The 18260-nt window shown below is 45.5% G+C and overlaps 1 protein-coding gene across 2 annotated transcripts in view; it reads left to right on the top strand.

The window, feature by feature from the left end:
• TMTC4 (transmembrane O-mannosyltransferase targeting cadherins 4) overlaps positions 1–18260 on the top strand; it is a 76701-nt gene that overhangs the window by 16584 nt on the left and 41857 nt on the right. For both annotated transcript variants that reach the window (XM_074989618.1, XM_074989628.1), the window contains one exon: positions 2177–2264. In XM_074989618.1, coding sequence (XP_074845719.1) covers positions 2177–2264 — 88 coding nt within the window. The remainder of the gene's footprint in view (positions 1–2176; positions 2265–18260) is intronic.

Raw genomic sequence — 18260 nt, 5'->3', positions numbered from 1 at the left:
TTTCTGTGCCACCTGAACGATAGAGTGGTTGCTTCCTGCTCTTTTGATAAGATTTTTAGTTCTCTTGTCACGCTGTAAATCACATATTTGTTTAAATTGCTCTCTGAATATTATTCAAGATCTCATTCTGCAAGATAATCTTCATGGGCTCAAGGATCTGTTTATCTATGTGAACTTGTAGGATTTGGGACTAAAAATATATGATATGTTTATATTATGGAAAGAGGAATGTAGCTGGTAGAAAATAAGCATGACTTTTCTAAGATTTCATTCATTGTTTTGCAGATTAAGTACATCTGTGCACCATCTGATCTTAAGTCTTTTACAATGACTATTTTACTGTAACAGTTAAGATATTGTGTGCTTCCAGCATACACGCATGCATGCCTTTCTAACTACTCAAACTGCACCTTCCATAATGCTGAAAACTCAGTTGCCTTGAAATCATGACAACGCATCTCTAAAATTAGATGGCATGTTTTGACATAGGTTAACTGCGAAGACTTTGTCAGTTTTCTGTTTTGATATCGGGCATGTACAAACACAAGGAATCTAAAATGCTTTCATTTGTAAAATAGATATTTTAATCTTAGTCGTGTCTGAATATAAAATTTGTTATGTCAGTATGATTTTTTTTCTGAATAATGGGTAAGTACTGCTGCTGTGTAGTTGTCTTTTAAAAACAAAAATGTGTGTTTCTTCCTGATAACATTTGATAAAATATTATTACATGGAACTTGATAGCTTGTGTGATATTAACACATACTTTTAATTTTACTTCAAGACCTGAGGCTTTGGGCCTGATTCTTCACCACTGCTTCATACAAGTAGTGCACTGAATTCAATGTCTATGAGTATTAGAGAACCAGGCTCTTTGATGCAATAAATTAACATTTATTTCTAGACTTCTTTTAAATCATTAGCTGAAAATGGTTCCTAAAACGGCAGTTTCTCTCACCTTCAAAGGATATTACGTGGAGTTAATCCTCACAACACCCTTATGAGCTAGAGAAGTATTATCAGCTTCAGTTAACAAATGGAGAAATGGAGGCGGAGGTTAAGTGACTTGTCCAAAGTCACTTTGGTTCTTTCAGATCTGGGATTAAACTTAAGCATTTTCTTCCCCCATAGGACTGGAATCAAAAGCTCATTTGATATCAGGGTGAGTCCATTGACTTCTGTGGGTTTTGGATCAATGCCCAGTCCTGCACTCAAACCACTGGGTTCTTCAACTCGCAAAAATTCTAAGTGATGCAGTTTACTCATGTCAGAGTAGCTCAGACTTGCTTTAGAGTCTGCATTTCACTCTGAACCCTATGACTTGACCAAGAGAAGACTAGTGGAGGAGGAATTCTCCTCTTTCCAGTCCTCTGGAAGGAAAAAAAAAATAGAGCAACAGCATAGCCTGAATAGTAACAGAGGTAGCCGTGCTAGTCTGTGTACTATCAAAACAACAGAGCAGTCCAGTAGCACTTTAAAGACTAACAGAATAATTTATTAGGTGATGAACTTTCGTGGACAGATCTGGGGAAGTGGGTCTGTCCCATGGAAGCTCATCACCTAATAAACTATTTTGTTAGTCTTTAAAGTGCTACTGGACTGCTCTGTTGTTTTGATAGCATAGCCTGAGTAGCCTCTGTAGTCCTTAATTCCCCGTCGTAAGTGGAGTGGGAGACAAACAAGTGGGTCCAGTCTTTTTTCCAGAGGGTTTTTATGTACATGTGCTCCAGGGATGCCAGCATGAACAGTTGATCTCTTTTGACTTAAAGGTTAAAGGCTGTTTTAAAAGGGCTCAAAATGTACTCTCCTGAAAGCTAAGATTCTTTCAGTTTTCAGTTTGAGATGCCACAGCTGTAGGATTGTAAGCATTCAAAATTTGTATCCAAGAATTATATAAATAAGTGGCTTGATCCATGGCAGACTTTTTTTAGCAAATTTTCAGTGAGTAAAAGCCAAGCCATCTACTAGCTTCTTATGTCAATGAACAAATATTCCACCAAAATCAGGGAAAGTGCCTATGGTCTTAACATTTATTAAAGCAGTTTACAGAAATGGAAGAAGTTGACAATATGTACATTTCATATTTTCAATAACTTGTAAGTTTCCTTGTGTTTTCTTTAACAAATGTTTTTGATGATAAACAAAGTAAATCTCTCTTCTTTTTCTTTTTTCAAAGGTTGCAGGGATTGTTGGCAGAGCAGACCTGCTGTGTGCCCTGTTTTTTTTGTTGTCTTTCCTTGGCTACTGTAAAGCCTTTAGAGAAAGTAAGTATTATGTTTGTCTCTCTTGCGTGATTTATTATTTTATTCACAGCATCTGTTAATTACAGTAACCTAAACTGTCAGTTTGACATGAACAATTTTTACTGCTGTTTAAATTGTCAGGAAATACAGAAGATTTTATGTTAACAGGTACATGTCACTAGAGGGAATGAGAGAAACATACTGTCTCCCATTGTAAGTTATACACATTTTATGTCAATGATCTTTTTTGTTACATGGCTTATTTTTATGAACAGAAAGGCATAGATCTGCTTAAATAGATATATTTTATGGCACAGATTGACAGGCTAACTTTCTTTTTTAATCTGTTTGGCATACTTGTCGACATTGGTCCTCCTTGTGTTTTAATATACAGCCAAGTCCTGCTTTCTTAACTTCCATGACTAAACCCTCTGAATTCAGTGGCGTGCTTACACGTTTACTTCTTTTTCAGGCTAGCAGTTAACTAATCCTCAGAGCCGTGGGAATTTTTCATTTGGGAGAAAAAGTTGAGATCTGTTTTTTTATGCAGTCTTGGTATATGCCTTGTAAATAAACAAATCCTGCTTATCAGAATGCAGGAGAAGACAAAGGCAGCAGAAGTTTCTTAGCTTACAGGTCCAGTCTTATTCTCAGTCAGAATCCTTACCAAAGTTGTTCTTGGCACATGTCTGGGGGAGGTCATACTAAGCTTACAGACTTCACCTCAGATTTCTTCAGGTGTGTGGAGGCTCTCTCTCATATACGCTGTCCCATTACACACAACAACAGTCCATTGGAAAGTATGAATTGCAGACACCTTTCTTCCTGGTACTGTTCACAGGAAACAGGAAAAGTAAAGCTGGAGAAAAATTCCATGGAAGAGTCAATCTTATCTTTCCTTAACCCCTCATCCTTGTCCCTTGAAGTAGGAAGACAGGAACTCAGTTTTCTGAAGCTATGTCTTGCAGTGGCCACTGGGCTAACCTTTGAAATTGCTGACCTGTAGAGTACTTAAATCAGTGTATTGTGTAGGACAGACAGCAATACTAGTGACCTTTTAAGAATATTTGGTGTTAGAAGATACTAGTTTTTATTAACTTACCTCCAGTTACTAGTTGATGATTTTAATAACTTTCTGGTTCTTACCAAGAGGGTGGCAGATGAGCTGGAGATTCCCATATAGGAGGTGGGAGACAGATGTCACAAATTGATGGGTATTCTGTATACCTTCGCCTCCAAATTAATGACTTGGTTTTAGAGCCTATGAAAATCATCTAGCACGTACTTTGCACCAACCAGCAAGAGACCCAAAAACCCCAATCCCTTTATCCCTCTCAAAAGAGGCATGCTTCCTATTCCAACACCCATAAGACAACTCCATGATAGAGAATAAAGCAACATCATGCCATGTCCGCCCCATACAAACACTGTCCTGCCAAGCCCAAATTTGTCAGCAACATAATAGTTTAAAGTTGTGAATTACTAACCTGTCTAGGCTAAATGACTTGATTAATTATGGGAAACTGAATGTGTTTCTTGGAACTTTATTGGAGGAGACACAAAAGGAGCAGTTTCAGGTCATTCTTACAATCAGTTTATAGCCAGACTAGTGTTGTTATCAGCACTAATAGACAGCTGATACAGCAACCTCCTTGGTCTTCATGACGATGGTGCAGTCAGGTTTCTTGGCTACACCTTTCTGGGTTGCCCAAAGAGCTGCAGAAGATCTCCAGTTTGAGGGGCCCAGACTCTTCACAGAGAAGACAGATTGTTCTCACCACATCCTGAGAGACTCCCAAGTCATATTATATTCCCTGGGAAATTCCTTTTCTCATTTCTCCCTCTATTTATCTATCTGTGACTGAAAATCTCCTCTGGGTTTTAGAAAAATCAAGAACTGGCAATTGTTTGGATAGAATAGGTCATGCAAGATACATGTGGAATATTGATTTTCTTAAAGTTGTTTGAATTTTAATGCACTGTGCTTGGGGGAATTAATAAAGAGGTCTACAATGTAAGGTTCATCCTGCCTTGCTTTGTCTTCAGCTCTGTAATCAGTCCTGTTTCGGGTGTTTTGCTCTGTGGATTTGTGATAGTTGTGTGACATGGGATGATATTAAGTTGTGACATTCACTGCATGTGAATAATATTTGGCCAAGATATTAAATCAAGGATCATACCCTCGATTCCTATATTGTTTGTTTATATCCCAAAAGTGACTGTTCTGTTTTTGCCTTTTTTTTTCTTTTCTGCCCATCTCATGCTGTCTTTAACAGCACAACATTCAAACTAGAGACACATGCAGTCTCATAGTTCTATTACTCCTGTTTTGTTGAGATGGGAAATATTCATCTCTTCTGCATGAAGATTACCATTATAGTGTTGAAGCAAGCTTTGTGAACTATTTTAAGCTGTTTTACAGTTGGTGGATTACTGTTCTTCTGTTGTTTAAATATTTCAGGCCTCGTTTCTCAGACTAACCTTTCCCACTGCTTTGGCTACGTTCTATTTTTAGTAGCTTAATGAGAGCTAGTGTGAGTAAGTCTGCTTAAGCTAGAAATCACGACCACCTTCAGTTTAATGTGTAGCTGTCCTAAGAGAATACATAACTGAACGGAACAGCAACGCTAGATGGAGTGAAATAACTGGAGGGGAATGATGAGATCTTACCCTCCTCTTTCCTAAGACATAGGTCCCAGGTGCAGGTACAGTTAACTCTTATTTAACTGGTGTCTGAGTAACCGACACTCTCAAATGACCAGCTTAACTCCTGTGCTCTCTCCATCCCCTCTGGCGGTGGCCACAAGATACGTTGTAATAAGCTGGCAGCAATAAAATCTTATTGGTTTAGTTGGAAGTGGGTCTCCTAGAGGAACATTTAGATGGTAGCTGACAAACCTCACGTTTTGGCATCATGTTCCCTGAAGAAACGCTTAATCTAGCCCCATTAATCGTGTAGTTATCTAACTATTTAAATAGACAACAGGCACTACCTCTCTCCTCTGAACCCAATGCCTGCCTGCTGCTGGTGCCAACTCCACCAGAAACTGCCTGCTCTTAAAGGGGAAAGCTGGCAGCCAAAGGGGGGGACCAACTCTGGAGCCAGCTGCAGCTCCCCTTGTGGTGTCACCTCCTATTCCCCTTGCTGTGGCTCCATCTTGGAGGGCTTTGCAGAGCCCTGGGTTGGCAGATGGTAGCTGCAAACCTGCCTCCTCCTGCCCAGGCCCATGGCTGTCCTACAACAGAGCACAGAGCCCGGAAAAAAAGAAATGGAGCTGGAGTTTGTGTACAGAGGGGCAGGGGCATCCCACTCAGTGCTGCCCTGCATCCCTCTGGGTGAGTGCAGATAACAGGTTCCTCTGCATGCCTGCCAGCGTGAGGACTGAACTCTGTTATCCAGAATATTTGATTATCTGTCAGTCTCCTCATCCTGTGGATATCAAAGAGCTTACTGCACTAGCCTGGTCTCTTTGGACCAATGAGTTCTTACTTCAGCTCTCTGAAGCTGAACGAAGGTAGTCTGAATCTGCCATCTGAGACTTGTCTAATGGAGCTCAAAAATGGACAGGCCTTTTCTTGAGGAAGGAGAGACTGAAACAACACGTTAATTGGGGTGTTGTGGTTTTGTAGCTGGTTTGTGTACTCTGGAGATACTTTCTTGTTTGTTTGGCCAGCCCAAAAACTGATAGTGGCGGAAGGCCATTGCTGTTTTTTTTTCTCTCTCATTGAACCATTTGTAATATATGTAAGGTCTCTCCAGAGCAGAACAGTGAACTTTGCTTTCTTGAGTGCTGCAGTATGACCCCTCAAAAATATGGCTGCTATAACCTTAAAATTCAAGCTGGCCATCAGTTGCAGTAGAAAAGCCTAGACTTAATTAATTCCACAGTGTGGAGCACCCTGTTTATCGGTATTTAGAAAAGTTCACCCTCCACAGCAGTCTGAATAGATGACCATCTCTCATGTTTTTGTTTCAGCTCCTAAGGGCTGTTTGTTCAGTCTCCTGGACTCTCACCCTTATTCTTGTTCTAGGAAGGGGCAGTTTTAAGATTTCTTAACATACAAGTTCAAAAACCTGCGTAGCTTTATAGCTTTTTTAAGAGGAATTTAATGCACACTTTGTTTCTTTGGCTTATTTACAATTGTGCCCATCTGTTGTTGTGGCACTGTGCCCACTCTCAATACAGTGTACTGCTTTCAAGTAGGTACGGTTGCCAACCAAAGATTGGTTTCCTTTTCTGACAGTAGATCTTCCTAGGGGGAAGCAAAACAATGTAAAGGGAATGTGCTGCATTAAATTGATTACCTCTGTTGATATGTGAGTCTTATAATAATAATTAGCAGTTATACAGGGCTTTACATTTTCAGAGCACTGTTCAAAAGTTAATTGGTGGCATTGGAAAATGCCTTTCTTCTGGATCTCTTTTTTCAGCTTTGCTTGCTACTGGCACTTCTGCATAAAGAATAAAAAGTACCCAAGGAAAAACATTAGAAAATACATATTTAACTGAAAATTTCCCTCCTTTAAGTTTTAAGATGAAGTCTTATAATACTGTACCCATATTATGTTCTTACAATACGGTACTGTCCTTTTGAGAGCAAGAGGAAGTAAACGGACTAGAACTGCAGTTTTGAAGGAGAGGCTCTTGATTTTTATTTGTCTTTTCTTGATGAGCACTTTCAGCTTCTAGGAGTGTTTGTACTTCGCCTGGTTACACCTGGAGTGCTAAGATGATTTTGCCTTCTGAGTGTTAAGATGTGCCCAAGAAGTAGTCTTTGCTTCTTGTGTATATGAGAGAGGGGGAAAAACAAACAAACAAAAAAAACAACCCAAAGCCATAACAACAAATGTAAAATGGATGTGCTGTTAGCAGCTGTCTGGGACTGTGGCAGTTTGCGTTAGATATTTGAGTTGGTTTTCTCTTGGCCTCTGGCATTACAATACAGTACGTGCCCATATCTGTGGTATGGAGAAACATAAGTTGCATCTTACTTCATGAGGAAATTTTGCTCCCATGTGTATGTGATGATGACAGACCGATGGAGAAAAATGTGGTTGTCAACTTGAAAACTTTATGGTAGTAGATAACCCAGGCATGAAAGTATCTCTCTTTGAAAACTGACTATAATCCTTTATAATGAAGGTTTTTAATTTTGCTTTTTTTATATTCATCCTATGCAAGTAGTATCTGGAGGGTCCAAGATTTGTGCAGTCTTATGTGAGATGTTATATCTGCATGTAGAAAGAGATCTTAATCTAAGCAAGAAACCTGGATAAGGAATGGGAGACAGGAAGTTTTGCTACCCTTGTTTTATAGATGGGAAATAAAGGCAAATGGGAGTCTGTAGCAGAGTTTGGAGCTTTGAACTCAGTGTCCTGAGTCCTTGTCATGCGTCTTAATCATAAGGTCATCCTTCCTCTGACGTAGGCAGTGGTTCCGTTATCGAAGTATATATTTCCATTCTGAACTGGAATAACCCTTTGGTTTGATATATGCCAAATGTATCCCTGGGGTCATTCATCAGTATCTTTGGCTTAGTTATGCCAAAGGTTACTTTGGCTTGTTTTAATATCATTTGCTTTTTTATTATCTATATTTCCAAGTCTCTTCTGTTTGGCTGTGACTCTCCAGGTGGTTGCAGGGATCAGGGTCTGCAGCAGAAGCAGCCTACTTGGTGTCCCAACAAGTACCATTGGCTTGCAACAGGCTACCTCCTTGGCTGCACCATGTTATTGGTCAGGAAGTGTGGCTGACTTTTGAGTTCAGAAGCAGCTCTCTGGCTGCTCAGTGCGTATTGTGTTATGCTTGCTCCTGTTCCGGTGCCTGCTTCTAGTTCTCTGCTCTGCTCCGTCCCAAGTTTCTCTTTTGTCTCTTACCTTTCCTAATCCAGGCTGAACCTCACTAGTCCAGCACTTTCGGAACCTGACCAGTGCCAAACAAGAGAGTTTGCTGAACCATGGGAGATCAGTATTGTCAAGCAGCATTACCAACACTTCCACTGCTGACTGGGCTCTTAAAGACATTTAGGGGTTAATTACAGCTAAATAATAACACAGAATTTTGAGAACCAGGACTGGTGGCTATAAACAACCTTTATGGGACCATGGGAAACTTGGCCATATGCATGCCAAGTGGTTGTCTGGCTAGCTAAAAATCATGACAGATTATGGAGGTTGCAGGATGAGAGTGTGCTGGACAAGAGATGTTCAACTTGTACTGGTTCTCTGTTCTGTCTTGGCTTATGACCCTGGTTAGCACTCAATCTCTTGCATTTGGCTCCTGTCTCCAGAACTGATCCTGTGCTCTACCTCTGGCTTACAACTCTGGTTACACTTTAGTATTTGGCTATTGGTTCTTGACTTGTTCCTGGATTTTTTCCACTCAGAACCCTGCTATAATCGGTAGGCTGAACTTTCCCTTTAACCATTAAGCTATACTGCCTGTGGCCCAGTTGGGGCAGTCCTTCAGAACAAGACTAGGGTTCCATCTCTCCAACATGGGTCCTTTCCAGGCCAGTCCTTGATTAACAGAGTTGGTGAGACTCTACAGAACTTTCAGGTGCAGATGGTATCAGTGGGTCCCGCGCTTCTGGTGTTTTGGTAATTGAGGTTCCTGTCATCAGAAAAATTTGGCAAAGGCTACATTTACATTTCAGCCTGGATTGATGCTCTGAGATCAATCCACATGTGGATGATTTAGCAGGTCTAGGGAAGAGCTGCCAAATTGGCTGCAGATCGCTGTACTGTCATCCCTGTTAATCTACCCTGGATGAGAAGAGTAAGGGAGTCGACAGGAGACTTTCTCCCATTGAACCCCCACAGTGTATAGCCTGTGACTTAAGGAACCTTGACTGTCTGCTGTGGTGTAGAGTGTAGCCAGTGATCACAGTACCACCATTTCTGTGTAGAATTGAGCACAGCTGTTGAAGATGAACTGGCGTGGGTCAAACCTCTTTCTAATCTGAACCAGTGGCAGGCCTGGTGGTCTCTTCTTTACATTCTTTGATTTCATGATCACCAGTTGCACCAGAACAAGGAATGGGAAGGTACACACTATTTGCAAAGGGCAGGTGTTCCAATCCTGACATGGAAACCTCATCCATGAGCCTTTGACCTTCCAAGTTTATTGCTAGCAGCACAGTCTGCAACCTGATTCTTTATCTGGTCCCTGTTGCCCACTGAACCAACTGATACGCAAATCCACTGGGCCCTACAAGATACCAGCCATCAGTCTAGCTTGGCATTCACACTTTGTGATGGAATCCTCTACCTTATGGTGTACGTCTATGTGCTGGGGAGCCAGCTGGCTCCAAGTCCTAAGACTCTGCCATGATGGTTGTATGGCAGTCCACTTTGCCCAATTCAGGACCCGGGATCTGATGTCTAGAACATATAGTGGCCAGCCCTGTGTGCTTCTGTAGAAATTTATGGGAGGTCCTGCAGTCTCTGTGCCTGTATGAAAACACTTGTGTCAGACCACAGTATCTTCCTGCAGCTACTGCCAGATCCTTGTCAACCCTGAACTATGATTTTCCAAGTCTGGGTTGTCCTCAAGTGCTCCTCTCTAGGATACACCACAATGATAGTGGTAGTGGATCTTCTTAAGAAGATGCTGCATTTTGTACCATGTTTGGGGCCTCCATGCCTCCCAAGAGACACACCTCCTTTTTTTTGAAGAAAATATCGTTTGCCTTAATTGGATACCAACTAGCATAGTTTCTGATTGGAGGGGTCCCATTTTGTGCTTTGTGTGGGGGCATAGAATTACTCCTCCTCCTGCTGAGAACTGACAACTGAGCTTTGACTGCTTACCACCCAAAACCATCTGTCAGACTGGACATGTCAGTCAGTTTCTGAAGCAGAACCTACATGGCTTTCTTAATTACAGCAAACTCTTTCATATCCTGCAGCCCTGGGACTGGGAGATTGCTGGATATTCAAATATTCTGGATATTAGAGAGGTATACCTAGCAATGTGTAACACTATAGCAAAACAAGAATAGATATTAAGAAACAAACAAATATGTATGCAGAGAGCTCTATTTACCAACAACAGTAGTACTGTACACTGTAAACTTATACTGTCTTTGCAGTCTGTATTTGTATTTACTTTAACTCTACTGTACGTACGGAAGAGATAACTAAAATTTACTTATGGTTAAAACGGAGGCTAACTGAGAGTTCTGGATGATAGAATGCCAGTTGAGAGAGTTTACTGTACCATCACTTATGTTTCACAAAGAGTTCACCTACAACACCGCCACATGTGTCCCACTCAACATCCCCTCTTGTTTTGCTAAGCATGGGTTCCATCTTTGCTTCTCCACCCTCGCCCCAACCCCACCAAGTTCCCAGCACCTGCCATTTCTGACTGCCATGCTCATATCCATCAGACACACCGAAAGCTTAAATATTGATTAGAAGATGCTAAGGCAGCCTACCCCACTATATGCTGATTTGCACTGTCAGTCATTCCCTAACCTCTTCAGTGTGGTATAAAGTCTGGCCATCTGCCCAGAACATTAGGTCTACTCTCCTGTCCCCAAAGCTGGACCATCAGTACTTTGGAGGAGGTGCAGGGAGAGGCTGTCAGATTGTGGAACAGATTAATCCAGTAATTTTACACCTATTGGAATCTCGTTAATGACCATCCTATAGTCCATGTCGCCCTGTTTTAAAACCATATACTGCAAATGCCTTTTACGTCACAGCCCTACGGATAGCCATTCAAAAGAGTAGGAAGAATACATGATTTGGCACATTTCGGACCCTTGCTGATGGTGGCGAAGGCTCCAGTATTTAACTGACTGGGAGGGATTAGCCTGGATTAAATGCTGTGGGAACTAGAGGAACAGGTCCATGACCCTGAGCTGCACACTTCTTACGACACTTGCATGAAGAAAGCAGGTCCTGAGGCCCTCAGGAAGCACTCTTGAAAGGAGGTGAAGGGAGTATTGGCATGAATCAGGGTCTGCAACAGAGTTAATCTCCTGCCACCCCAACAAGCACAGCTGGCCAGCAGCAGGTTACCTGATTGATTGATTGATTGCACCACTTGACTGGTCAGGAAGGGCAACTGGCTGGCTTCTGAACTGTGCAACATCAGCTGGCTGGCTGTTCAGTGCATCTCGTGCCCTCTGCTGTGCTTGCCCTTGTTCCAGCCTTGCTCTCACTTTAATCACTAAGACCAACTGCCAACGGCCTTGTGTCTAACAGGTTCAAGTATGATCCCATTGCCCTTTTCAGGAAGCATGTGCAGTAACCTCCTGTTCTCTATTCTCTCTCTTACATTCCACTCCCTTCCCTGGGGAGGGGAAGGAAAATGCTGCAGTATTCAAGGGTATATATATGTATGTGCTCTTGCCATGGGTGCTGAAGAGTTATCTACTAGTACTTATCATTTTAAGATAATTTGTCTTATTCTAGCATACTGCTTCTGATATTTAATTTCCCCATTATAATCTGACAGATTTAAAAGCCACACCAAACTCTCTGGTTAAAAAATCCAGACACCCAGAAAACATCATCTCCACAATGCAAAAACTGCTGTGATTCTCTGAACAAAAATGTTCTGAAGACAGGGCATGACAAGGAATGGAACGTTGAATCATAAACCTTCATTTTTCCTAACTTCTCTTCAAAATGTATGGTCCTAGATAAAAGCACCAAATACAGAAGTATCTTGTGACAGTTAGGCATGTTGTGATGTATATATTGGAAATGCCTGCTTATGTTGCCCTGAAAGCATCAGCCGTCAAGCAATAAGCTGCCTTTAAGAGCTCTACTCCACAGTAGTCTCCCCTAGTCACCCTCTGTGTCCTCCCACTGACCTTGAATTTCTCATGTTACTATAATCTGTGTTTCCTGACTGCAGAATTTAGCTGCTGCACAGCAGGTCCACCACTCCACTACTGAGGTTGCTGGGTAATTGCTCCTGGGCAAGTTACCCTCTGATTTTTTTCCAACCATGTGCAGAATGGATTTTGCTATGTGCAACAGTCCATGTGCGGGCATGCATCACCCATAGAAACACCTGCTACCGGCTGTGAGCGCTCTGCTAATCAACTGGATGGCATGTGAATCTCTTCTGATTGGCTGCCCAAGTGCACAGCTTACAGACATTGCTGCTCCTTGGGGATTCTGTTCCACTGCACGTGCACAGAGGTCATGTCCCCTGCAGATTTCTTTCCTCCCATGTAGAAGAATGATGGGGAGGCAAAGAGAGGCTGAAAGAGAGGTCATGCACCCTTCCCAGCAGCTCAGGAATGTTGTTTCAGGCCCTTGGAGCAGCTGGTGGAGAGGTAATGATTTACCGCTGGGACTGGAGGGATGCTGAGGGGCTTCTACCTCATACTAGGCTCGTCTGCTAGTCCTGGCTGGACTGGAGGGGGCAGGGGAGGACAGGACTCCTCTTCCCCCTACCAGGAGCAGCCAGGCCCCAGGTCTGATCCGCCCACAGAAAGCTCTGCTGGTCGTAGGAAATGCCAAATCCCGCCATTCTTCCTATCCCCATCACTCGACCACAGCTGTTCATCCAACCCCTGTGCATCAAGATTCCTTCATACCCCGCCCCCTCAATCAGGCATCACCCCTGCACCCAGACCACCAATATTCCCTTTCAGCTGAGCTCTTCGGCAGCCACACAGGAGAGATTCAAATGGTGCCCAGCAAATTAGCAGAGCACCCACAGTGCCCACAGCTGGTAGCTCGTGTTTCTACTGGTGTTGCACATCCACACATGCCTCCATGCACATAACAACATTTATTACACATATGGATGAAAAAAATAGGAGAGAACACTGCAGACCACTCTTATACTTGAATCCCTTCCTTAGGAACTCCCAACCCCCTGCACCCAAGTTCCTCCCCTGCCAAATTCCAACCACAGGTGCTGGAACAGGGGGCAGGAGGTGCCAATGGATCGTCTGCCTTGAATCATAGAATGCTAGGGCTGGAAGGGACCTTGAGAGGTCATCAAGTCCAGCCCCCTGCCCTCATGGCAGGACTAAGTAGAGTCTAGACCGTCCCTGACAGACATCTATCTAATCTGTTCTGAAATATCTCCAGGGATGGAGATTCCACAACCTCCCTAGGCAATTTATTCCACTGTTTGACCACCCTGACAGTTAGGAACTTTTTCCTAATGTTCAACCTAAACTTCCCTTGCTGCAGTTTAAGCCCATTCCTTCTTGTTCTATCCTCAGCGGCCAAGAAGAACAAGTTTTCTCCCTCTTCCTTATGACACCCTTTCAGATACCTGAAAACTGCTATCATGTCCCCCCTCAATCTTCTTTTTTTTCCAAACTAAACTAGCCCAGTTCTTTTATCCTTTCTTCATAGGTCATGTTCTCTAAACCTTTGATCATTCTTGTTTCTCTTTTTTTGGACCCTTCCAATTTCTCCACATCTTTCTTGAAATGCAGTGCCCAAAACTGGAAACAATACTCCAACTGAGGCCTAACCAGCACACAGTAGAGCGGAAGAATGGCTTCTCATGTCTTGTTCACAGCACAGCTGTTAATACATCTCAGAATCATGTTTTCTGTTTTTGCAACAGCATCCCACTGTTGACTCATATTTAACTAGTGGCCCACTATAACTCCTAGATCCCTTTCTTCCATTCTCCTTGCTAGACAGTCGCTTCCCATTCTGTATGTATGAAACTGATTGTTCCTTTCTAAGTGGAGCACTTTGCATTTGTCTTATTAAACTTCATCCTGTTTACCTCAGACCATTTCTCCAACTTGTCCAGATCATTTTGAGTTTTGACCCTATCCTGCAAAGCAGTTGCAACCCCTCCTAGCTTGCTGTCATCTGCAAATTTAATAAGCACACTTTCTTCTTCAAGTGTCCCCGTGGGTGCTCCACATTAGGTGTCGGGCTCGCCCGGTGCCACAGATCGGACCTTCCAAGCAGTTTCTGCCGGACCGTGCATGCGCCAGTGCGCGCCGCTCTCTTGCGCGCTCCTGGCCACGTGCGCGATCCGGTCCCCGCCAGTTCCTCTTAACCGCCGTCGGCTGCAGACGGAATCTGACTAGGCTACGGCCAAGTTAGCGTATTCAATGGTTTTTAGCTGTTTTCTTTAAAGTTTTCAAGTTCTTAGTCTATTGTTAAGTTAGCCAGTTGTTGTTTTCAAAAAAAAAAAAAAACAAGAAACAACAAGCGGGACGGAATTCAGTCCGGTCCTAGTAACAAGCGGAGCACCGGAGGCCAGGAGCCTAGGGCCATTAGCCCTCCTGCCGTGGCAGGCTATCGGAGAGGGAGAAAACAGCACAGAGAAGGTGCTAAGTACCCCATTAACAACTAAAAGACTCACCAACAATGTCCTCTTCAGGATTCAAGAAATGTGAGTCTTGCCGAGAGGCAATGCCAGCATCTGATGGGCACAGTCACTGTATAAGGTGCCTTGGGGAGTCCCATGTCACGCAGAAATGCTCCTTCTGTGCAAAATTAACAGCCAGAGCAAGGAAGGACAGGGAGATGCGGCTTAAAATGCTGCTATTCGACAAAGCCCTCCAGCCAGACGTGCCGGAGCGGCCGCAGCAGGAGGGACCCTCCGGGGCCCATAAAAGGAAAGCCGCCTCCCTCACCCCATCAGCGCAAAAATGGAGGAAACTCTCCCCAACCCGATCCCTGCCGGCAGCAACAGCGAGCGGAACGGGAGGAGCGCACAGCTCCCAGCTGCAGCAACAGCTGATCGGCGGCGGCACGGAGAGCCACGTGGAGGCGGCTCAGCCTCCGATGATCAAACAGCTGCCCCGCACCGCAGGCAGCGGCACCGACCCCCGGGGAACCGGCGGTGCAGAGTGCGCAGGCACGCAGCCTGCAGGCACCGGAGGACACCGCCCGCACGGCACCGCCCAAGAGAGTGCCGAGCGCAGCGTGGAGGGGGCCGAGATCCCCTGCTCGTCAGGGGCGGAGCCACCCCCTTAAGGGAGGGGGAAGGCTGCACAGAAAACAAGGCACCACAGCCCCTCTCCAGACAGGGCTGCAGAGTTGCTTTCTCTCAGCCCTCCGCTCATGCTGCGGACTCCAACTAGAAGGCAGGGGTCCCCCCTAGCCTACCCGGAGCCCCCGTCTCCATTTTTACAACCAGCCTCGCCCTGGCTGGGACCACCCTCACCCTTTTTGGGGTTTGAGCCTCTGAAGTACTATCACAAATCGCTCTCTCCAGTGTCCCATGTCTCTCGATGATCTCGCTCCCCCAGACGCAGGGGGTATGCACCAAGGGAGTGGTCCAGGTCACCTTCCCAAGAACAGTGCCCATGCTGCCATGGTGGTCCCTATCATGTGGGGCATAGACACCACCGGCATTCTACCAGGGAAAGATCCCCACAGACGGTCCCGTATCCCCGAGGGCAATCGCGAACGGGGACAGACTCAAGTATCTCAGGGGGAACTGGTTATGGAACCCCGAGATTTTCCCTTGCAAGCTTCCAGCGAGCGGATGTACCATCGCCAACAGGAACTGGAAGGGTCCAGAGAGGCGTATCCTAGTGGCTCCTCGCTCTCCTCCCCGGACGAGGCTACGGCCCCGGGGGACGTCCATCCTCCAGACGATCTCAAACAGTTTCAAGAGCTGTTTAAAAGGGTGGGCTTCACGCAAGCCATCCAGACAGCAGAGGTGCAAGAGAAACACCATAAGCTCCTCAAAAATCTGAGACCTCCGGCCTCCTCCAAAATAGCAATACCGCTTGACGAAGCAATCTTGGAGTCCGCCACTACGATATGGCAGACCCCTGCGACTATTCCGCCTGTCCACAAGAGAGCGGACGAGAAATACTTCGTGCCGGCGAAGGGCATGGAGTTCCTGTTCAGCCACCCACAACCAAATTCCTTGGTGGTAGAGTCGTTGCAACAAAGATCAAAGACATCTCAATTCAAGACAGGGGGAACAGACAAAGATGCCAAGAAGCTAGAGCTGTTCGGCAGAAAGGTCTACTCCTCCTCCACACTACTGTTGCGAATGGCAAATTATGCAGCGCATCTAGCGAACCACAATTTCGACAACTACACTAGGTTAACCTCCCTCATGGACTCGCTTCCAGAGGACAAGCAACCGGTGCTCAAGGCCATCATGCAAGAAGGCTACGCGGCCTCGAGGACGGGAGTTCAGATCGCCCTGGATGTTGCGGACACAGCAGCACGCTCCACAGCTACGGCAGTGGTGATGCGAAGGGAGTCCTGGCTCCAGACTTCGGGTATACCGAGGGATCTGCAGGCAAAGATCGTCGATCTTCCCTTCGACTCGCAGAAGCTGTTTGCTGAATCAAGTGACCCGGTCCTTCATTCCAGTAAAGATTCAAGAGCCACACTTAGGACCCTGGGGATTTACACCCCTCCATACAGAAAGAAACAGTACTACCCTCAACAAAGACGGTACCAGTACCAGCCACAGCGTCCCCAGTGCCACAGGGGTTACGAGCAAGGGCGACGTCAACAGCACCAGCAGTACAGAACTCCCAGGCGACGTTCCCAACAGAGCCGTGCATCCTCGGGGCAGGGCCAAAGGCCACAAGTTTGACACACAGATCCAGGGCTGCGCCATCACTACCGTCGCACAAGTTCATCTGAAGCTGTTATTCCACCATCGCCTCCGACCATTCTACGACCAGTGGCAAAGGATCACCACAGACAAATGGGTGCTGGAGATCATAGCCACGGGGTACGCGATCCCCTTCCAGTCGCTCCCACCACCATGACCTCCACCCAGGCCCCACCTCCAGGAGGCTTCCCACGTAGCGAGGCTCAAGCAGGAGGTAGACCATCTCATGCTCATAGGGGCAGTGGAAAGAGTGCCGGAGCAACTGCAAGGGAAAGGGTTCTACTCGAGGTGCTTCCTCACAGAGAAAAAGACAGGAGGCTGGAGACCCATCTTAGATCTTCGAGGCCTCAACCGGTACCTGCGCAAGCAACGCTTTCGGATGATCACAATCGCCTCCGTCCTTACGGCACTGGACGATGGAGATTGGTTCGCAGCCCTCGACTTACAAGACGCGTATTTTCACATAACTATCCATCCGGCTCACCGACGATTCCTCCGGTTCATGGTAGGCAAAGAACATTTTCAATACAAGGTCCTACCGTTTGGCCTCTCCTCGGCCCCCAGAGTCTTCACCAAGACCTTGGCAGTGGTGTCAGCCTACCTGCACAGACAGGGGGTATTTATATTCCCGTATCTGGACGACTGCCTACTCAAAGGGGCCTCGAAGGAGGAGGTACTACGCATGATACGCGTCACAGCAGGCACATTCTCTTCGCTCAGCCTGGTTATCAATCTGGCAAAATCAAAGATAGACCCCACACAGGACATAGAGTTGATAGGGGCATGCATAAATTCTATTACAGCGAGAGTGTGTCTACCAGAGACACGCTTTCGGGCCATCAGCTCTCTCGTGCAAGTCATCACCTTCAGCCCTACGGTGCCGGTTCTGACGTGCTTACAGCTGCTGGGCCACATGGCAGCAGCGACGTTCGTAGTACAGAATGCCAGGTTACACATGCGCAGCATGCAGCACTGGCTGGCGAGCGTATACAAACCGGCAGCACACACCGTTCACAGGGTGGTGTTGCCCACGACAGAGGTGCGCAAATCCCTGCAATGGTGGGTAAACCCCAAGAACATGCTAACAGGGGTACCCTTCCACCAACCACAAATATCGGTTTTTCTTACTACAGATGCCTCCCACATAGGGTGGGGAGCACACATGGGCGAAGAGGTGACGCAACGACTGTGGTCCTCCACGGAACAGTCACTGCACATAAATATACTGGAGCTCAGAGCAGTGTTCAATGCCTGCAGACACTTTCGAGACCATATACAAGGCAAAGTCGTCGGGATCAGTACAGACAATACCTCCACCATGTTTTATATAAATCGGCAAGGAGGAGCTCGGTCCCGTGCCTTATGTGTGGAAGCAGTCCGGTTGTGGAACTGGTGCATCGCCAACAATATAACCTTGAAAGCCTCATACTTACCAGGCGCTCACAATGTGAAGGCAGACCAGCTGAGCAGG

This window comes from Carettochelys insculpta, chromosome 1, assembly GCF_033958435.1.
Source record: "Carettochelys insculpta isolate YL-2023 chromosome 1, ASM3395843v1, whole genome shotgun sequence".
Taxonomy (NCBI): domain Eukaryota; kingdom Metazoa; phylum Chordata; order Testudines; family Carettochelyidae; genus Carettochelys; species Carettochelys insculpta.
This window is presented reverse-complemented; position numbering and strand designations above follow the sequence as displayed.